Genomic DNA, 22,234 nt, shown 5'->3' with positions numbered 1-22,234 from the left:
TACTGAAGGATAGGATTTCTGAGCATCTGGAAAGACACTGCTTGATTAGGGATAGTCAGCACGGATTTGAAAGGGGTATGTCTTGCCTTACAAGTCTTATTGAATTCTTTGAGGAGGTGACCAAGCATGTGGATGAAGATAAAGCAGTGGATATAGTGTACATGGATTTTAGTAAGGCATTTGATAAGGTTCCCCATAGAACATTACAGTGCAGTACAGGCCCTTCGGCCCTCGATGTTGCGCCGACCTGTGAAACCACTCTAAAGCCCATCTACACTATTCCCTTATCGTCCATATGTCTATCCAATGACCATTTGAATACCCTTAGTGTTGGTGAGTCCACTACTGTTGCAGGCAGGGCATTCCACACCCTTACTACTCTCTGAGTAAAGAACTTACCTCTGACGTCTGTCTTATATCTATCTCCCCTCAATTTAAAACTATGTCCCCTCGTGCTAGACATCACCATCCGAGGAAAAAGGCTCTCACTGTCCACCCTATCCAATCCTGTGATCATCTTGTATGCCTCAATTAAGTCATCTCTTTGCCTTCTTCTCTCTAATGAAAACAGGCTCAACTCCCTCAGCCTTTCCTTAAAAGATCTTCCCTCCATACCAGGCAACATTCTGGTAAATCTCCTCTGCACCCTTTCCAATGCTTCCACATCCTTCCTATAATGCGGCAACCAGAATTGCACGCAGTACTCCAAATGCGGCCGCACCAGAGTTTTGTACAGCTGCAACATGACCTCATGGCTCCGAAACTCAATCCCTCTACTAATAAAAGCTAACACACCGTACGCCTTCTTAACAACCCTCTCAACCTGAGTGGCAACTTTCAGGGATCTATGTACATGGACACCGAGATCTCTCTGCTCATCCACACTGCCAAGAATCTTACCATTAGCCCAGTACTCTTGTCTTCCTGTTATTCCTTCCAAAATGAATCACCTCACACTTTTCTGCATTAAACTCCATTTGCCACCTCTCAGCCCAGCGCTGCAGCTTATCTATGTCCCTCTGTAACTTGTAACATCCTTCCGCACTGTCCACAACTCCACCGACTTTAGTGACATCTGCAAATTTACTCACCCATCCTTCTACACCCTCCTCCAGGTCATTTATAAAAATGACAAACAGCAGTGGCCCCAAAACAGATCCTTGTGGTACACCACTAGTAACTGGACTCCAGTCTGAACACTTCCCATCAACCACCACCCTTTGTCTTCTTCCAGTTCGCCAATTTCTGATCCAAACTGCTAAATCTCCTGAATCCCATGCCTCGGTATTTTCTGCAGTAGCCTACCATGGGAAACCTTATCAAACGCTTTACTGAAATCCAGAGACACCACATCAACTGCTTTACCCTCATCCACCTGTTTGGTCACCTTCTCAAAGAACTCAATAAGATTTGTGAGGCACGACCTACCCTTCACGAAACCGTGTTGACTATGCCTAATCAAATTATTCCTTTCCAGATGATTATACACCCTATCTCTTATAAACCTCTGCCCACAACAGAAGTAAGGCTCACTGGTCTATAGTTACCGGGGTTGTCTCTATTCCCCTTCTGGAACAAGGGGACAACATTTGCTATCCTCCAGTCTTCTGGCACTATTCCTGTTGACAAAGATGACTTAAAGATCAAGGGCAAAGGCTCAGCAATCTCCTCCTAGCTTCCCAGAGAATCCTAGGATAAATCCCATCCGGCCCAGGGGACTTATCTATTTTCACCCTTTCCAGAATTGTTAACACCTCCTCCTTATGAACCTCAAGCCCTTCTAGTCTAGTAGCCTGAATCTCAGTATTCTCCTCGACAGCATTGTCTTTTTCCTGTGTGAATACTGACGAAAAATATTCATTTAGCACCTCCCCCATCTCCTCGGACTCCAAGCACAATTTCCCACTACTGTCCTTGACTGGCCCTACTCTTACCCTCGTCATTCTTTTATTCCTGACCTATCTATAGAAAGCTTTAGGGTTATCCTTGATCCTACCTGCCAAAGACTTCTCACGTCCCCTCCTGGCTCTTCTTAGCTCTCTCTTTAGGTCCTTCCTAGCTAACTTGCAACTCTCGAGCGCCCTTACTGAACCTTCATGTCTCATCTTTACATAAGCCTCCTTCTTCCTCTTGACAAGTGTTTCGACTGCCTTAGTAAACCACGGTTCCCTTGCTCAACCACTTCCTCCCTGCCTGACAGGTACATACTTATCAAGGACACGCAGTAGCTGTCCCTTGAACAAGCGCCACATTTCCATTGTGCCCATCCCCTGCAGTTTCCTCTCCATCTGATGCATCCTAAGTCTTGCCTCATCGCATCATAATTGCCTTTCCCCCAGATATAACTCTTGCCCTGCGGTATATACCTATCCCTTTCCATCACTAAAGTAAACGTAATCAAATTGTGGTCACTATCACCAAAGTGCTTACCTACCTCCAAATCTAACACCTGTCCTGGTTCATTACCCAGTACCAAATCCAATACGGCCTCGCCTCTCATTGGCCTATTTACATACTGTGTCAGGAAACCCTCCTGCACACATTGGTCAAAAACGGACCCATCTAAAGTACTCGAACTATAGCGTTTCCAGTCAATATTTGGAAAGTTAAAGTCCCCCATAACAACTACCCTGTTGCTTTCGCTCCTATCCAGAATCATCTTTGCAATCCTTTCCTCTACATCACTGGAACTTTTCGGAGGCCTATAGAAAACTCCTAACAGCGTGACCTGTCCTTTCCTGTTTCTAACCTCAGCCCATACTACCTCAATCGACGAGTCCTCATCAAACGTCCTTTCTGCCACCGTAATACTTGACTAACAATGCCATGGTAGGCTTATGCAGAAAGTAAGGAGGCATGGGATAGTGGGAAATTTGGCCAGTTGGATAACGAACTGGCTAACCAATAGAAGTCAGAGAGTGGTGGTGGATGGCAAATATTCAGCCTGGATCCCAGTTACCAGTGGCGTACTGCAGGGATCAGTTCTGGGTCCTCTGCTGTTTGTGATTTTCATTAATGACTTGGATGAGGGAGTTGAAGGGTGGGTCAGTAAATTTGCAGACAATACAAAGATTGGTGGAGTTGTGGATAGTGAGGAGGGCTGTTGTCGGCTGCAAAGAGACATAGATAGGATGCAGAGCTGGGCTGAGAAGTGGCAGATGGAGTTTAACCCTGAAAAGTGTGAGGTTGTCCATTTAGGAAGGACAAATATGAATGCGGAATACAGGGTTAACGGTAGAGTTCTTGGCAATGTGGAGGAGCAGAGAGATCTTGGGGTCTATGTTCTTACATCTTTGAAAGTGGATAGAGCTGTGAAGAAGGCCTATGGTGTGCTAGCGTTCATTAACAGAGGGATTGAATTTAAGAGCCGTGAGGTGATGATGCAACTGTACAAAACTTTGGTAAGGCCACATTTGGAGTACTGTGTACAGTTCTGGTCACCTCATTTTATGAAGGATGTGGAAGCTTTGGAAAAGGTGCAAAGGAGATTAACCAGGATGTCGCCTGGAATGGAGAGTAGGTCTTACGAGGAAAGGTTGAGGGTGCTGGGCCTTTTCTCATTAGAACGGTGAAGGGTGAGGGGCGACTTGATAGAGGTTTATAAGATGATCAGGGGAATAGATAGAGTAGACAGTCAGATACTTTTTCCCCAGGTGGAACAAAGCTTTACAAGGAGACATAAATTTAAGGTGAATGGTGGAAGATATAAGGGGATGTCAGAGATAGGTTCTTTACCCAGAGAGTAGTGGGGGCATGGAATGCACTGCCTGTGGAAGTAGTTGAGTCGGAAACATTGGGGACCTTCAAGCAGCTATTGGATAGGTACATGGATTACGGTAGAATGATATAGTGTAGATTAATTTGTTCTTAAGGGCAGCACGGTAGCATTGTGGATAGCACAATTGCTTCACAGCTCCAGGGTCCCAGGTTTGATTCCAGCTTGGGTCACTGTCTATGCGGAGTCTGCACATCCTCCCCGTGTGTGCGTGGGTTTCCTCCAGGTTCTCCGGTTTCCTCCCACAGTCCAAAGATGTGCAGGTTAGGTGGATTGGCCATGATAAATTGCCCTTAGTGTTGGGTGGAGGTGTTGACCTTGGGTAGGGTGCTCTTTCCAAGAGCCGGTGCAGACTCAATGGGCCGAATGGCCTCCTTCTGCACTGTAAATCTAATGATAGTCTATGATTAATCTAGGACAAAGGTTCGGCACAACATCGTGTTCTGTGCTGTATTTTTCTATGTTCTATGTCTCAGTCTTGTCCACTGTAGCTTCAAGAATACTGGAACCAGAGGCTACTGGCCAACCTGAGCATTGACCGCTGCTTAGGGTAGAGAATCGCAAAGATTCACAACCCTCTAGCCAGTATATTTTGGATGGCGGACTTTCTCTCCCCGCATCTGAAGAGTTGATGGCCAACACATCCCTGCTGATACAAGCTGCCCACAATTTTATTTTTTGGTGGAGGGGTGGATGTTGCCCTATGTTGAAAGCAGGCTGCTGATGGAGGTGTGTCCCTCCACCCTTCCTTCCGTAGGCCTGAGGAGGGTGACTTCCCCAGAACTCCTTCCACCAGTCTGAAACTTGAGGCTGGATGGAAAACGGCCCTTGTCCATCCCACCGTAAAATTGTGGAAAGATCGAGGTGGGCAAGAGCGAAGTGAAGAATTTTAGGCCATTCACCCTGCCTACAAGCCTGCTGGTGGGGTAACGCAACATTCTGCCTTCTGAGTGAAATAATTTATCTTCATTTTAATCCCAAATGGTCAGCCCCTTAATTTGAGACTATGACTTCTAGACCTAGACTCTCTAGCCAGGTGAAACAGCTGCTCAGCATCTTTACAGTCCAACCCGCAAAGACTTTTATATATTTGAATGAGATCATCTAGCATTCTGCTGAACTTTGTTATCTATAAGCCATTCTACTCCGCCTCCATTCATAGCATAGCCCTCTCAATCCAGGAATCAGTGTTCTGAATTTTTGTTGCACCACCTTAAGTCAAGTACATCCTTCCTTTGGTAAGGAGATCAAAACTGCACATAGTATCCCAGGTTTATATAATTGTGACAAAACTACTTTAGTCTTATATTCCAACCCTACTGTAATAAAGATGACCATACCATTTGCTCTCCTGATTGCTTCTATAGCTGTAACTGTATCTTGCTATGTGGCTCTACTACTGTGCAAAATGGTATAGATTTAGAACAGATATAGAAGCTCAAAACTGGACATCCAAGAGATGCATCTTCATGAGGCCATCAACAGCAGCAGAATTGTATTCAACCACAATCTGTAACATCATAGACCCACACATACCTTCGCCCTACCATTCCCATCAAGACAGAGGTCAAATCCTGGCTCAATGAGGAGTGTGGGAGGACATGTCAGGAGCAACACCACGCACAGCTAAAAATAAGGTGTCAACCTGGTGAAGCTACAAAACTTGACAACATGTATGCTAAAGAATGGAATCCGCATTTTACAGACATATTTATGCATCCCGCAACCGATGTGTAATGGCTCAAGACATACACTGGAGGTTGCCAGCAGTTAACAAGGGGTTTATTGGTGAAAGGCAAAGGCGGGTTAATAACAGGCACAGAATTCAATTTTCAGATCTGGTCAGTTCGACTCTGGGGTCCACACTGGGCCCCGCGCAAACTCCCTATTGGCTGCTCTCCCACGGAATTGGCCCCTAGCCAGTCACATGATCTGTCAAGCCTGCGCTCTGAAAGAGGCCGCACTACCACACAATGAATTAGATCAAAGCTCTTTGATCCTGCCACATTGTTATGATCCCAGACCAGATACCCAACATTTGCTAGGGTACCCGACAAAAAAACAAATATTTAATTAAATTTGTAAGTCTGTGAGGAAAGGACAATTCGCTTCAGGAGTGATTCCATGCACAAACAGGGATATGGTATATTAAAACAAAACTTTATTAATGCAATGTCAAAGTAATTTAACATCATACAAGAACTAGCTTACAATTACCAGTTAGACAAGGATTAACAATAAAATCATACACTTTAAGTCCTAACTGCTATCTTTTATCTCCAATCAAGCAAATCCCATGTCAGGTTAAAATTCACTTCTAAATGCAGTTGGAAATATAGGAATACTTGCTGTATGGAGTTGTCTCGGAGAAACTGCTTTGAGAGAGGAATCCATCAGGAAACAACCTTCAGATTCTTGCCTGTGTCAAACTACTGTTTAACTTCTCAGCATTTTGAAAAAAATGCTCCTCTCTGTTCACTGCAAAATCTAAACATGGCGGTATGGTAGCACATTGCTTGCTTCACAGAAACAGGGTCCCAGGTTCAATTCCCTCTTGGGTCACTGTCTGTGCAGAGTCTGCACGTTCTCCCGTGCCTGCGTGTGTTTCCTCCGGCTGCTCCAGTTTCCTCTCTCAAGTTCCGAAAGACGTGCTGTTTGGTGAATTGGACATTCCGAATTCACCTTCTGTGGGAGTGTGGTGACTAGGGGCAGTACATAGTATCTTCATTGCAGTGTTAATGTAAGCCTACTTGTGACAATAATAAAGATTATAATTATAATAATTCTAAACTGAAACTCAGCATCTGACTACTTCAGCCTCTGGCTCCTCCCATTAACTACATCATCTCTATCCCACTAACTGGGTCATGGCCATCTTACTAAGGCTAACCACAACCCCTCAATTATCTAAACCCAGGGAACCTTCTTTTTGTGAACAAAATTCCATTAGCCCTATTTAAGTAAACAATGTACAAGGCTGGAATGAATGATGATATTTTATGAACTTTAATTACCCCATCTGTAGCCCTAGTATCTGCCTGTCTGTTAAAACATAATTTCTAAAACCCTTACTGCAGTAGATACATACACACACTAACCCAGACTTGTATCTATTATTTCACCTGATGCATATAATATAATATACATCTGAAATTTCTACATTCATCACAACATCCAGTTGTGGGTGGTGGTGGACATTTAAACAACTAACTAGTGGAGGAAGCTCCCCATTCCTCCCCATAATTAGCGATAGGGAAGTCCAGCACATCAGTGTAAAAGATAAGTTTGAAAAATGTAACCATCATCAGCCAGAAGTGCCAAGTAGATGATCCAGCCCAGCCCCCTTTTAAAGTCCTCAAAATCACAGATGCTAGTCTTCAGCCAATTGTATTCACCCCATGTAATATCAAGAAATGCCTGAATGTATTTGATACAGCAAAGGCTGTGATCCCTGACAACATCGTAACTGTAGTATTGACAGCATGTGCTCCAGAACTAACTGTGGCCCTAGCTAAGTTATTCCAATACAGCGACCATACTGGCATCATCACGAAAATGTGGAAAATTGCCACAAAAGCCGAACAAATCCAATCTGGCCAAATATCCCCCCTTCAGTCTACTCTCAATCATCAACAAAGTGATTGCAGATTTAACAAATGGCATCATCACGAAAATGTGGAAAATTGCCACAAAAGACGAACAAATCCAATCTGGCCAAATATCACCCCTTCAGTCTACTCTCAATCATCAACAAAGTGATTGCAGATTTAACAAATGGCACTTACTGATTATCCATTTGGTTCCAGCAGGACCAGTTATCTCCAGATCTCATTTACACCCTTGACCCAAACATGAAAAAAAGCTAAATTCCCAACATGAAGTGAAAGTAACTGCCCTTAGTTTAAAGGCAGCTGTTCATTGACTATGGCATCAAGACGTCCTTGTAGAAATGACGTCAATGGGAATTAAAGGTTAACCCTCCACTGGTTAGAGTCATACGTACCACAAAGAAAGATGGTTGTGGTTGTTGGAGGTCAATCATCTCAGTCTCAAGATATTGCTGCAGGAGTTCTTCAGGGTAGTATCCTAGCCCCAAACATTTTTAGTTGCTTCATCACTGAACGTGTCTTCTTCATGAGGTCAGAAGTGGAGTTGATCACTGATGATTGCGCAATGCTCAGTTTCACTTGCAACTCCTCAGATAATGAAGCAGTCCATAGTTACTTGCATCAAGATCTGAACGACCTTGCTACAGGATAAGTAATATTCATGCAACACAAGTGCTATCAATGACCATCTCCAACAAGAGACAATCTAACCATCTTCCCTTGATATTCAACAGCATTACCATCATTAAATGCTCCGCCATCAACATCCTGGGGTAATCATTGACCAGAAATGTAACTGGACTGACAAATAAATACAGTCACTACAAGACTAGGTCAGAGGCTGGGAATTTTCTAGTGAATAATTCATGTCCTGATTCCCCAAAGCCTAAGCACCATCTGTAAGGCGCAAGTTAGGAGTAATGGAATACTCTCTACTTGCCTGAATGAGTGTAGCTCCAACAGAATTTAGCACAACACCATCCAGAACAAACCAGCCTGGTTGATTGGCTTCTTAAACTCCTCCTTCAACCTTTATTCCCTCCACCATTGGCACACAAATGTAGCAGTCTGTACAATCAACAAGATGTACTGCAGCAAATTTGCAATTGACAGCATAGCCTTCATGTTTTCCTCCAAGTCGTGAAACATCCTGATTTGGAACTATGTCGCCAATCTTTCACTGTCACGAGGTCAAAATGCAGGATTCCTCTCCAACAGGATTGTACCTACTCCAGATGGAGTGCAGTGGTTCATGATGTGATTCACCACCAACTTGTGAGGGCTTGCTGACCTTGCCAGTGACTCTCATCCAGTTGAGAATAAATAAAAACCCACATTTTAACTTTCTATGATTTTTGTAAAAGAACACCTAAATCCCTATAAATAATAACATTTAATAGTCACTTACCTTTTGATGAAAATATTTTCCTTCACTATTCTTCCTACCAAAGTTGACAATCCACAATTTGCATATTAGATGCTATTTGCACCATCTTGTCAAAACACTGAACCAGTTTATACCCCTTTGTCTCCTCCTCACAGTTTATTTTCCCCATTTAGTTTTGTAGCATCAGAAACTTGGCTATATTACACTCAGTCCCCTTGTGTAAATCATTGATATAAATTCTAAGCACTGGTTCTTGCAGCACTCTACATCTTGCCATTCTGAAATTGACCAGTTTATTCCTACTCTGTTTTCTGTTATGTTTTCTGTTATGTATGCGATCCTCAACTAATGTTAATTTATTACCCCTAATCCCATGAGCCCTATGTTTAAATTGATTAAAAATAATATAGATAAGATGAATATATCATAAAGAACATCATTGGTTCAAATTATTTCAATGATGTAGTAAATCTTGGCGTTTGGATGAGGTGAAGCCTTTTTTATTTGTACTTCCAAAATCTGCTGTGCCCAGATTATTAAGTGCTGCCTAACGCAATCCCAGGAAAGTCCCCCTCCTATTTTATTTGTTTATCCTTTCATGGGTTGTGGGCATTGCTGGCAAGGCTGATATTTGTTGCCCATCCCTAATTGCCCTTTGAGTGGCATGTGAGGCCATTTAGGAGACAACCACATCGTCATGTGTAGGCCAGACCAGGGAATGAGGCAGATTTCCTTCCCTAAAGGACATTAGTGAAGCAGATGTGTTTATTTTTAACAACAATCGATGATAAAATTATGTTTAAATTCCACCATGGTGAGATTTTAACTCGCATTCCCAGAGTGCTAGCCTGGAACTCTGAATTCTTTGTCCAGTGACATTACAACTATGTCACTATCTCCCCCTCTTCTAAAAGTATGGCATAAATTTCAGATCTGTGAAAGGACTGATAAGTTAATTTAACTATTGAAAGCAAAAGAGATTAATTTTGTAAATTTGCCCAAGTTTGTTGCCAGATGCTGGAGCAATAAACTAAATCCCATCCTTGGGCTTCATATTGCTGCTGCGAGCACAGGCCCATCACTACCTCATTCCACCATCTCCTTGTCCACAAGGAAAACACAGAAATTCTAGTGAAATTAATGTCCACAGCTTTTTCCTACCCTTTGTCCCTGAAGCAGGATCACAAAGATCAACCCTATAATTACCATAGGAAATCCATGATTCCTTTTGCCATGAATAGTGAGCAGATTAGCTGGTTCACAATACTTTTATGGGTCTAATAATATTTCACAGTGGGCTGGTTGTCCAAATTTACATCCCTGATGCAAAGTTCTGCTCACTGGGAACTCAAAGCTTCACAAAATGTTCTCATGAAAAATTACAAAAAACGGAATTGCTGTCTGGAGATGAATTGAAACATTGGGCAAAATTCTCTACCGCCCACCACCGGTAGTGGAGTTCCCGATGCGTGGAGAGTCCAGCGCCGGGAGAAAATGGGATCGGCACCAGTGGCCAATCCATTTCCAATGCTCCTGCCGCTCGCAGGCGTTGGGATCAAGGTTTCCGCCCACATGCAAGTGGAGGTCTTAATGATCCATTTTGATCCACTTAGTGTGCTCAGTACCATATTTTCCAGGCCCCTATGATTCTCCGATCCTCTGGGCTGGAACTCACGTGGGTGAGGATTACTACAGGTATGGACAAAAATGACCCTGATGTGGTGGACCTCACGTAGGTGAAGGGGATAACTCCTTAAGGGAGTTGCCGCGAAAGTCCATCCAAGGGCTACCCTACCCTCCTCCACAATGCAACACCCACCCACCCCACCCCCCACCAGATTCTGCCCCAATGTCCCCCCATAGATACCCTAAATAAACAGTCTCTGGAGGGGCTCTCCTTATTCAGGGGGTGTCTGGGAGAGGTCTAATTTTTTAGGGATCTCGGGGTGAGGGGGGTCCTTTTATTTAGAGGATCACTTTGGAGCCTCTTTATTTTGAGGGTCTCTGGGGGTCCTCTTTATTGAGGTGGTCGCTGGAGGAGTCTACTTAGTTAGTGAGGCTCTGTGGAGGCTCTTATCCATATTTAGGGTAAGAGAGGAACCCAGAAAATCTGGGGGAGGGGGGCTGAATTGCGATGCAGGGGAATCCGTCGCAGCGCTTGCTATGCATACATTTGCATGGCTAAGGATTGGGAATTGTTTCCTGATCTGTACTCCCAGCCGGAGCACAAATCAGTTCCAATTCAGCTCTGGCAGGAGAACATCGTCCCCCAAACAGAGAATCTCACATAAATGGGACCTAGTTAGTGACAGTTTGTTTTGATAAAGGTTTTTGCTGGAAATGTTCTGTGCCTTTATACTGTTAACATCATTTTTTCTGAACATTGTAAATACTCAGACCTTCAGTAACATTTCAGTAGCTGTTATGTCTAAAATCTGATAAATGACAGACCCCTTCTTGATCCTTTTTCCATGGAGGACACATATTTTTAATACCTCTGTCTATTTTAGTTTGTCTGGTACCCTTGTAGTATTAATTAAATGGGATGCACTGAATGGCTCTTACTAAGTTCTTTCAATTTGTGTTGATAAGCTTAAAGAAAGGGATTATTGGCCTGCTCTGTAGATGCGTTTATTTGGCACACTTATAAGTTTGTTAGGTATTCTTGTAAACTATAGTTCTTTCAGATAAAGTGTGCAAATTTTTTTAGACACATGTAAGAATGTAAAAAAGTAGGGCGGCATGGTGGTGCAGTGGTTAGCAATACTGCCTCACGGCGCCGGATACCCAGGTTCGATCCCCTCCCTGGGCCCCAGTCCATGTGGAGTTTGTAAATTCCCCCCGTGTCTGCATGGCTCTCACCCACACAATCCAAAGATCTGCAGGGTAGGTGGATTCGGCATGCCAAATTGTCCCTTAATTGGAAAAAGAAAAGAAAAGAATGCAAAAAGGTCTAAATATTGCGGTTTCAAATTACTCCGGGTTGCTCATCAAGGTTCCACAAGAGGTAAATTCAGATATTTAGCATCTTGACATCTTGTTTGTCAAGTTAGAGATAGCAGTTCTTATCTGTCTGCCGACCTTATGATAGCTGCTCCATCTATCACATCCTCTTCAACCTGGGTTATACCAGTTGTAGGATTCAACTAACGTTTTGACCTGAATCCATAAAGGCAAAATTTGGAGAGTGAAAGTGGTTCCACTGACGCGTGGGACAAAGTATCAGTCTTAACTGGTCACAACTACAAAATAACACGTTGTTCATGGTATGGTGTAATACATTCCAAAATATCAAAGCTACCATGGAACCCCATTCTAAGAGAATGCTCGCCAGGCTGGTTAGAAATCAGTGTCCTGCACTGATATCCTCAGTTTCAGCTAAAAATGAAATGGTTAGTACTTATGTGCTTTTGGTCCATTTCAGATATGTTGTATTTTGTTGTATTTATATTCAACATTTTCAATTTTGTACATAACAATAGAACAGTAACAAACAACCAAAACCATCCCCCCCCAAACAAAAAGACCCCACAAAAAAGCCCCCCCCCCCCCCCACCTTCCTCCTCCCCTACACCCCACTCCAACAATGCTCATAGGGGCTGGTTTAGCACAGTGGGCTAAATAGCTGGCTTGCAGTGCAGAACAATGCCAGCAGCGTGGGTTCAATTCCCGTACTGGCCTCCCCGAACAGGTGCCGGAATGTAATCACAGTAATTTCATTGAAGCCTACTTGTGATAATAAGCGATTATTATTATTAATGGTGACCAGCTCTTTACAGTACAGAATAAACCACTGCCATCTCTGGTAGAACCCCTCCAATGCAGTGTACTTGAGTTTCTCAAGGTATAGAATCTCCATAAGATCCACCAGCTATACTGAGACACTGGAAAATCTGACCTCCACCCCATCAGCACCCACCTTCGAGCAATCAGTGAAGTGAAGGCCAGAACACCAGCACCTGCCACCGTCTGCAGCTCCGGCAGGTCCAACACCCCAAATATGGCCCCAAGGGACAGGGCTTCAGTTCAATTTGCAGAATCGCCGGCATGGTGCTAAAGAAGGAGACCCAGGAGCTCACGAGCTTAGGACACGACCAGACCTTGTGCACATGATTAGCCCGACCCCTCCAACAATGCACACATTTATCATCCACTCTCGCAAGCAACCTACTTCGAACCAACGCCTCTCTCTTCCATCTCCTTCCCCACCATTCACACCTTCGAGACCCATGTTTTGCAAACATTCTTTCCTGGGACACACGCCAGCCGATGTTTGCGACCCATGCTGCGACCCACCACTATTGTTAACCATTAATGCAGCAGGTGAGCCTGCTTGGTCCTCACAATCTCACTTGCTTAGTCATTCAATGTTACATTTCTGCTCAGGACTTCAGCTGACGATTTAAGTTCTCGCTGATCCTTTGAGAAAAATCCAAAGGTTTGTACTCAAACTCGCCATGCTTAGTCTTCAAATGCCTTGGACGATTTTAGGTTTTTCAACTTCCATTTGTCAGTACTTCCCTACATTTAACACACATGTGCTTTGCATCCTGATTTGCATTGGCACAATTAAAGCCATACCTCAAGAAATCATCTTCATACTGCTTTGTTCCCGATTTCAATTTCTTTTTAATTGTTTGTTCACCAGAGGTCCTGAAGCTCTGGGTCAGCTCACATCAGCGCTATTTTATCCTCTCGGGGACTCTCCTGCGAAGTTCTCTTCAGCAGATTCAATTGTGAAATCCTGGCCTGTTTGCGCCTCTGGCTCTTTCTTCCTTATTACAAAATAATCCATCTTCAGTTCTTCACACAGTCCTGTTGCTTGCTGTCAGCTACATAATGGAGAAATTTCTCCTTCGTGATTTTGCATCCAAACCACCAAACCCAAGAGCCATAACTCCCCCACTCATCCTTTAACCCTGAAACTACCAAACACCCCTCCCCTTCCCTCAAGCCACAAAGTTTCTGAAAACCAACAATAGCACCCAAAAGAATCACACAAATTCCAATTAATACCAAAAAAGGAAGGGAAAAGAGAGAAATAAGAAAAAAACACATAACAACGTCCCCATACAAACCCGTCCCAACCACCAAGTCTAGTTCAAAGTCCCTCAGTTCAAAGTCCTTGAGCTTTAATGAAAACCTCTGCTTCCTCCGCCGTCTCAAAAAAAGGGGGCGGGATGCTCCGACCCCCCGCCGGGTTGGTGAATTGCTGGGGGGCGGCGTAAATCCCGCCTTGTCCCTCAGAATTCTCCGGCGCCAGTTTTCGGGCGGGCATCACGCCACGCTGGTTGAGGGCCATTGGCAGCGGCCCCCCTGGTAATTCTCCGGGCCCCTATGGGCCGAGCGGCCGCCCGCTTTCGGCCAGTCCCGCCAGCGTCAAATGGACATGGTCCATCCCGGCGGGACCTGGCTTGTTGGCCGTATAGCGGGGTCCTAGGGTGGCGCGGGGGGATCCGGTCCCCGGGGGGCCCACCACGGTGGCCTGGCAAGCGATCGGGGCTCACGGAACTGCGGGGGGGGGCCTGTGCCGTGGGATACTCTTTCCGTCTGCACCGGCCTCTGTAAGGCTCTGCCATGGCCGGCCCAGAGAAGACACCCCCTGTGCATGCGCAGAAACACGCCGGCAGTCCTGCGCATACGGCAATTGCGCATGCGCCAACCCCTCCGGCGCCGGCCTAGCCCCCGGAAGTGCGGAGGATTCCGCAACTTCCGGGCGGCGTGATGCCAAAGTGGTTCGCACCGCTCTTGGAGCCTGCGTCGGGCCATCCCGCCAAGTGCGGGAGAATCCCGCCTATGGTGTTTGGCATTATGTGTAACTCTCAACCTCACCGGGTACACCACACCAAAACGCACGGCACTCTTATAAAGCACTGACTTTGCCCTGTTAAAGGCTGCACACCACCTTGCCAATTCTGCCATGATATCCTTTTTTTAAAAATTTAGAGTACCCAATTAATTTTTTCCAATTAAGGGGCAATTTAGCGTGGCCAATCCACCGAGCCTGCACATCTTTGGGTTGTGGGGGCGAAACCCATGCAAACACGGGGAGAATGTGCAAACTCCACACGGACAGTGACCCAGAGCCGGATTGAACCTGGGACCTTGGCACTGTGAGGCAGCAGTGCTAACCACTGCACCACCGTGCTGCCCCTGCCACAATATCATGATCTGTACGAAAACTGCTGCCTTCCCACCACACCTCCCGATTCTCCTTGGCCAACTTCTGGGCCGTCTCCTTCATTCGATAGCAGTGAAAACATCACCATTCCTGGTGGCTCATTTGCCTGTGGTTTCGCCTGGGCCTTTCCAGCTCGATGGGGGGGACCTGGTCCTCCTCCCCACCAACTTCCTAAACTTCGCCGCAAAATACTCACTTAGCATCAGGCCCTCAGGCAATCCCACAATCCTAAGGTTCTGCCACCTAGACCTATTTTCCACATCTTCGACCTTAGCCCTCAGGCTCTTGTTCCTGCCCTCCGCCCTCCACAGTTCGGCATCCAGCAAGGCCAACTGGTCACTGTGTCATGACAGTGTCGCCTTCACCCCCTTCAGCACCTCACCATGTTCCACACTGTCTCCACGCGGTCTTTCCCAATGCCTCCTTTATTGGGACTAATGCATCCTCCACCGACTTTTTGAGGTTTTCCAGCATATCTCGCTCTTGCCTTTCAAAATGCTTGCTGAATTGCCTTTCAAATTCGATAGCCATTACCTCCACCAGCTTATCCACCTTAATAGATTCGGCCCCACCCGACAAGCTTGCCATCTTCGATCCCACTGGACTCCACACATTGCTCAGCTCCTCAAGAGCTTTCTTCCTAGTATTCCTTCTTACGTTTTTTGACATCCTCTTACATAAGGCTCTCAAAGGGGCAGAGTCTGTCCACCAATTACGTCTGGTAACTGGGTGAAAAGGGCCAAATATCAAGGACTCTAGCGGGAACTACCTTACGTGTGACCATCTTCTACATGTTGTCACTGGAAGCAATCTCTGTATTATGTTGTATAACCGTGCAATTGAATGTTATAGTTAATCTCCTGTTAATTTAAATTAAGTATCTGTTGTTGTGCAAGTTTCAAAGCTATTTTCTGATTGTGAGAGTTGTTGTAATATGAATACTATATTAACAGGCACTACTGTTTCTTTCCTAATTCTCTGACAACAGCTTATATAGAGGAGGCATGCAACATCCCCTGCCCTTCTGACTGCAAGCTTAGTGAATGGTCCAATTGGTCGCGCTGTAGCAAATCATGTGGTAGTGGAGTGAAGGTCAGGTCCAAGTGGTTGCGTGAGAAGCCATACAATGGTGGAAGACCTTGTCCAAAACTTGATCACACCAACCAGGTAACCAGAAACAAATTTATTGCAGATTTCACAAACTTATTTTCAATTGTATAAACTTTCATTTTTTTAAATTGTTTTTATTAAAGCTTTTTTCAACCAAAGTTTTTACGTAACAAAAAAATAAACAAAAAAGAATTAACAAAACTAGGTGGTTATCATTATACAAAACGCAAATATACATTAACTAGACAATTCCCCCACCTGAGCCCCCCTCCCCCCAGTTGCTGCTGCTGCTGACATTTTATCGCTCCTCTAGAAAGTCAAGGAAAGGTTGCCACCACCTGGAGAACCCCAGCAAGGACCCTCTCAAGGCAAACTTTATTCGCTCCAGGCTGAGGAACCCAGCCATATCACTGACCCAGGTCTCCATGCTTGGGGGTTTCGAGTCCCTCCACATTAACAAGGTCCGTCTCTGGGCTACCAGGGAGGCAAAGGCCAATACCTCGGCCTCTTTCGCTTCCTGCACTCCCGGATCCTCCGACACCCCAAATATCGCTATTGTTGTACTCGACTTCACCCGCGTGTCTAAAAACCTAGACATAGCCCTCGCAAAGCCCTGCCAGAATTCTTTAAGCGGCAGGCATGCCCAAAACATATGGACATGGCTCGCCGGACTCCCTGCACATCTCGCGCACCTGTCCTCCACCACAAAGAACTTGCTCATTCTTGCCGTCGTTATGTGAGCCCGGTGCACCACCTTAAACTGAATTAAACTGAGCCTGGCACATGATGCAGACGAATTCACCCTGCCCAGGGCATCAGCCCACAGGCCCTCATCTAGCACCTCGCCTAGCTCCTCCTCCCACTTGCCCTTCAGCTCCTCCACTGAGCCTTCCTCCGCCTCCTGTAGCTCCTGGTAAATGTCCGACACCTTCCCCTCACCTACCCAGATGCCAGACACTACCCTGTCCTGTACCCTTCGAGGGGGTAGCAGGGGAAAAGTTCCCACCTGTTTTTTGAGAAAGTCCAGGACCTGAAGGTATCTAAAAGCATTTCCCGGGGGCAGGCCGAACTTCTCCTCCAGCGCCTTCAAGCTAGGGAAAGTCCCCTCTATAAACAGGTCCCCCATCCTTCTAATGCCTGCCCTAGACCAGCCTTGAAACCCCCCGTCTATCTTGCCCGGAGCAAATCTATGGTTGTTCCGTATCGGGGTCCAAATTGAGGCCCCGTCCTCCTTCCTGTGCCTCCTCCACTGACCCCAGACACTCAGTGCCGCCGTCACCACCGGGCTTGTGGTGTATCGTGCCGGCGAGAATGGCAGCGGTGCCGTTACTAGTGACCCTAGGCTGGTGCCGTTGAATGACGGCACCTATAGCCGCCCCCATGCCGCCCCTCCTCCATTACCCGTTTCCTAATCATGGCCACATTAACTGCCCAATAGTAGGTTTGGCAGTGCCAGCCCCCCCCCCCCCCCCCCCCCGCCCCCCCCCGGCTACGTTCCAAGAACAGTCTTTTGACTCGCGGGGTCTTGTTTGCCCACACAAATCCCGTGATAATCCTGTTCACCCGCTTGAAGAAGGATTTGGGGATGAAAATGGGGAGGCATTGAAAAATGAACCTGGGAAGAACAGTCATCTTCACAGTCTGCACTCTTCCCGCCAGGGAAAGCGGGAGCATATCCCACCTTTTAAAGTCTCCCTCCATCTGCTCTACAAGCCGAGATAAATTGAGCCTGTGTAGGGCATCCCAGTTCTTAGCCACCTGTATACTTAAATAACAAAAGCTCCTCCCCACCATCTTGAGCGGGAGCTCCCCCAGTCTCTCCTGACCCCTAGCGTGGATTACAAACAGCTCACTTTTCCCCACGTTCAACCTGTACCCTGAGAAGCTCCCAAAGTCCCCCAGGATCCGCATGACCTCCCCCATCCCCCCTATATATGTCTGAAATATACAATAGCAGGTCATCCGCGTAGAGGGAAACCCGGTGCTCCTCCCTCCACCGAACCAGCCCCTCCAGTTCCTTGAAGTCCTCAGCGCTATGGCCAACGGCTCAATTGCCAGGGCAAAAAGTAACGGGGATAGGGGGCACCCCTGCCTCGTCCCTCGGTGCAGCCTGAAATATTCCGCCCTCAGCCGGTTCGGGCTAAGGGGGCCTGATACAGTAGCTTGACCCACCTTATGAATCCCTCCCCGAATCCAAACCTCCCTCGCACTTCCCACAGGTATTCCCACTCCACCCTGTCGAAGGCCTTCTCTGCATCCATTGCAGCCATTACTTCTGTGTCCCCTCCCTCCGAGGACATCATAATAATATTCAGGAGCCTTCTCACATTTGTGTTCAGTAGCCTGCCTTTGACGAAACCCGTCTGGTCCTCCTCTATCACCCCGGGACGCAGTCCTCTATTCTGGTAGCCAGAATTTTTGCCAGCAGTTTGGCATCTACATTCAGGAACGATATCGGCCTGTAGGACCCACATTGAAGCGGATCCTTCTCCCTCTTCAAAATGAGCGAGATCAATGCCTGCGACATCGTCGGGGGGAGGAATCCTCTCTCCTTTGCCTCGTTAAAGGTTCTTAGCAGGAGTGAGCTTAGTAGCTCCGAGAACTTCTTATAAAATTCTACGGGGAAGCCGTCCAGCCCCGGGGCCTTGCCCGACTGCATACTTGCTAGTCCTTTAACTATCTCCTCCAACTTAATCGGGGCCCCCAGTCCCTCCACCCGATCCTCGTCAACCCTTGGGAGCCTCAATCGACCCATAAATTGCTTCATCCCTTCCCCTTCCCTCGGGGGTTCTGACTCGTACAGCTTCTCATAAAACTCCTTGAAGACTTCAATGATCCTCTCTGGGCTCAACACCGTATTACCTTCCTTATCCCTCACTCCCTCGATCTCCCTGGCCGCCTCTCTCCTACGAAGTTGGTGCGCCAGCATCCTACTTGCTTTCTCCCCATACTCGTAGACTGCCCCTTTTACTTTCCTCAACTGTACCTCCGCCTTCCCCGTGGTCAGCAAATCGAACTCCGCCTGTAATCTCCGGGGCTCCTTTAGCAGCCCCCCCTCAGGGGCCTCCGCGTACTTCCTGTCTACCCTAAGCATCTCTCCCACCAGCTTCTCCCTCTCTGCCCTCTCCCTCTTCTCTCTGTGGGACCTAATAGAGATTAGCTCCCCTCTGATGACCGCCTTCATACCCTCCCAAACCGCTGCTACTGTTACCTGCCCAGTGTCATTCGTTATCACATAGTTCTGAAGCTCCTCTTTATCCGTCCACATACCTCTTCTTCTATCAGCAGCCCCACATCCAGTCTCCAGAGAGGGCACTGCCCCCGCTCCGCCCCCAGTCGCAGGTCCACCCAGTGCGGGGCATGGTCCGAGACCACAATGGCCGAATACTCAACCCCCTCCACCCTCGGGATTAACGCCCTGCTCAACACAAAAGAGTCAATCCGCAAGTAGACTTTATGGACGTGGGAGAAAAAGGAGAACTCCTTCGTCCTTGGCCGCGCGAATCTCCACGGGTCCACGCCCCCCATCTGATCCATGAACTCCCACAGGGCCCTGGCCACCGCCTGTCTCTTTCCCGACCTGGACTTGGACCGGTCCAGCGCCGGATCCAAGACCGTATTAAAGTCTCCCCCCCCCATGATCAAGTTACTTGACTCTAAGACCAGGATCCAACCCAACATGTGCCTCATGAATTCCGCATCGTCCCAGTTCGGGGCATACACGTTCACCAACACCACCCGGGCCCCTTGTAGCTTGCCACTCACCATTATGTACCTGCCCCCCTTGTCCGCCACGATGCTCCCTGCCTCAAATGCCACCCGTTTACTAACCAGAATTGGCACCCCTCTGGTCCTTGAGTCTAACCCCAAGTGGAACACCTGGCCCACCCATCCCCTCCTTAACCTCGTTTGGTCAGCGGGTTTTAAGTGCGTCTCCTGCAGCATGGCTACGTCCGCCGTCAACCCCTTTAAATGTGAGAACATGCGGGACCTCTTGACCGGTCCGTTCAGGCCCCTCACATTCCACGTGATCAGCCTGGATGGGGCTCCCCTTCAATCAGCAAAGCAGCACCCCTCCCCCCCCCCAGCCCCCCGATCCCCACCCCCCCATGCCAAGCCCCCACTTAGCACTGATTTCCCCCCCATTGCGCTTCGGTAAGTCAGCTGACCCCGGCTGCTCCCACCTCTATCTCCAAACTTACTACTGACTCCTCCTCCGGGCCCCCAACCCCCCCTCCCCCACAGGGTAAGAGGGCAAGTGCCATCCGGATCCTTCCCGTACACCGGACACCACAACCCGGGCGTTACCCCGCCCCCGAAACAAAACAACAGGAAAAGAAAAGCAAACAAACTCAAATTCTACGAACAATCTTACATCAGGCCAACACCCAACTGCACATCTCCGCCAGCGCAGTTCACCCACGTGCAGCTGCCCCTTAGTTCAAGTCCAGCTTTTTGTGCTTAAAGAATGTCCACACCTCATCCGGCGTATCACAATAATGGTGCCTGTCCTGGTACGTTACCCAAAGTCTCGCCAGGTGCAGGAGCCTGAACTTCACCCCTTTGCTGTGGAGGACCGCCTTGGCCCGATTGAAACCCACATGCCTCCTCGCCAGTTCAGCTCCCAGGTCTTGGTACATGTGAATCTCGCCGTTCTCCCACTTACTGCTCCGCTCCTTCTTTGCCCAACGCAGGACACGCTTCCTGTCTGTAAAGCGGTGGAACCTTATCACCATCGCCCTCGATGGTTCGTTCGCCCTCGGCTTACTCGCGAGGACTCTATGCGCCCCATCCAGTTCCAAGGGCCACGGGAAGGCCCCCGCGCCCATCAACGTCCCCAATATTGCAGTCACATACCTGCTCGCGTCCGCCCCCTCCGCACCTTCAGGGAGGCCCAGGATCCGCAGGTTGTGACTCCGAGACCTATATTCGAGGTCATCCAGCCTCTCCTGCCATCTCTTGTGTAGGGCCTCGTGCCCCTGACCGCCAGGCCCTGGATCTCGTCCTCATTCTCAGATACCTTCCTCTCCACCTCCTTGATCACCTTCTCCTGAACCTTCTGAACATCCACCACCTTTTCCATGGAGGCCTTCATAGAGGCCAGCATCTCCGACTTCAGCTCCGCAAAGCAGCTCCTGAAAAAGTCTTGCTGCTCTCTCGACCACTGGCCCATGCTTCTTGGTCCGTGCCGGCCGCCGTTTTGTCCTCCCGGACCCGCTCCGCTTTCTTCCCCGCAATCGCTTGTTTCACGGCCCCACTCCTGGTTCCCCCCATACAGCAGCGTCCTGTCCCACGCCGGTTTTCACCCTTCAAGTGCCGTCGCCGCCTCGTTCAAAGGCCCAAAACCCCGATCCCAACGGGAGCTGCCGTGTATGTGACCTAGTCGGTAATGGCTGCTACTGGAAGTCAATCGTATAAACTTTCATTGTATAAACTGTTGAGATGACTGTTGAGAACCTGGGGCGTCATTCTCCGACCCCACGCCGGGTCGGAGAATGGCCGTTGGCCGCCGTGAATCCCGCCGCCGCCTCCGCCGAAGTCTCCGGTACCGGAGATTGGGCGGGGGCGGGAATCGGGCCGCGCCGGTTTGCGGGACCCCCCGCTGGATTCTCCGGCCCGGAACGGCCGAAGTCCCGCCCAGGAATTGCCTGTCCCGCCGACGTAAATCAAACCTGGTATTTACCGTTGGGACCAGGCGGCGTGGGCGGGCTCCGGGGTCCTGCGGGGGGGGCGCGGGATGATCTGACCCCGGGAGGTCATTGCATCAATGAATCGGGGTTTCCTTATGTGTAAAAGTGATAGTATAACTTAGGTATCAGATCAGCAATCTGGGGCGTCATTCTCCGACCCCCCGCCGGGTTGGAGAATCGCCGGGGGCTGCCGTGAATCCCGCCCCCGCCGGTTGCCGAAGCCTCCGGCACCGGATATTCGGTGGGGACGGGAATCGGGCCGCGCCGGTTGGCGGGCCCCCCCGCTCGATTCTCCGGCCCAGATGGGCCGAAGTCCCGCCGATAAATTGCCTGTCCCGCCGGCGTGGATTAAACCACCTTTCTTACCGGCGGGACAAGGCTGCGTGGGCGGGCTCCGGGGTCCTGGGGGGGACGCGGGGCGATCTGGCCCCAGGGGGTGCCCCCACGGTGGCCTGGCCAGCGATCGGGGCCCACCGATCCGCG

At 48.3% G+C, this 22,234-nt stretch overlaps 1 protein-coding gene across 1 annotated transcript in view; it reads left to right on the top strand.

Moving 5' to 3' along the window:
- The window catches only part of thsd7aa (thrombospondin, type I, domain containing 7Aa), a 712,619-nt gene that overhangs the window by 569,407 nt on the left and 120,978 nt on the right, over nt 1-22,234 (top strand). The window contains exon 14 of the mRNA XM_072509118.1: nt 15,940-16,118. Within this exon, the coding sequence (XP_072365219.1) occupies nt 15,940-16,118 (179 nt within the window). The remainder of the gene's footprint in view (nt 1-15,939; nt 16,119-22,234) is intronic.

The sequence above is a fragment of the Scyliorhinus torazame genome, chromosome 6 (genome assembly GCF_047496885.1).
Source record: "Scyliorhinus torazame isolate Kashiwa2021f chromosome 6, sScyTor2.1, whole genome shotgun sequence".
NCBI lineage: Eukaryota > Metazoa > Chordata > Chondrichthyes > Carcharhiniformes > Scyliorhinidae > Scyliorhinus > Scyliorhinus torazame.
The sequence above is the reverse complement of the archived record's forward strand: the minus strand, read 5'-3'. Positions and strand labels throughout refer to the sequence as shown.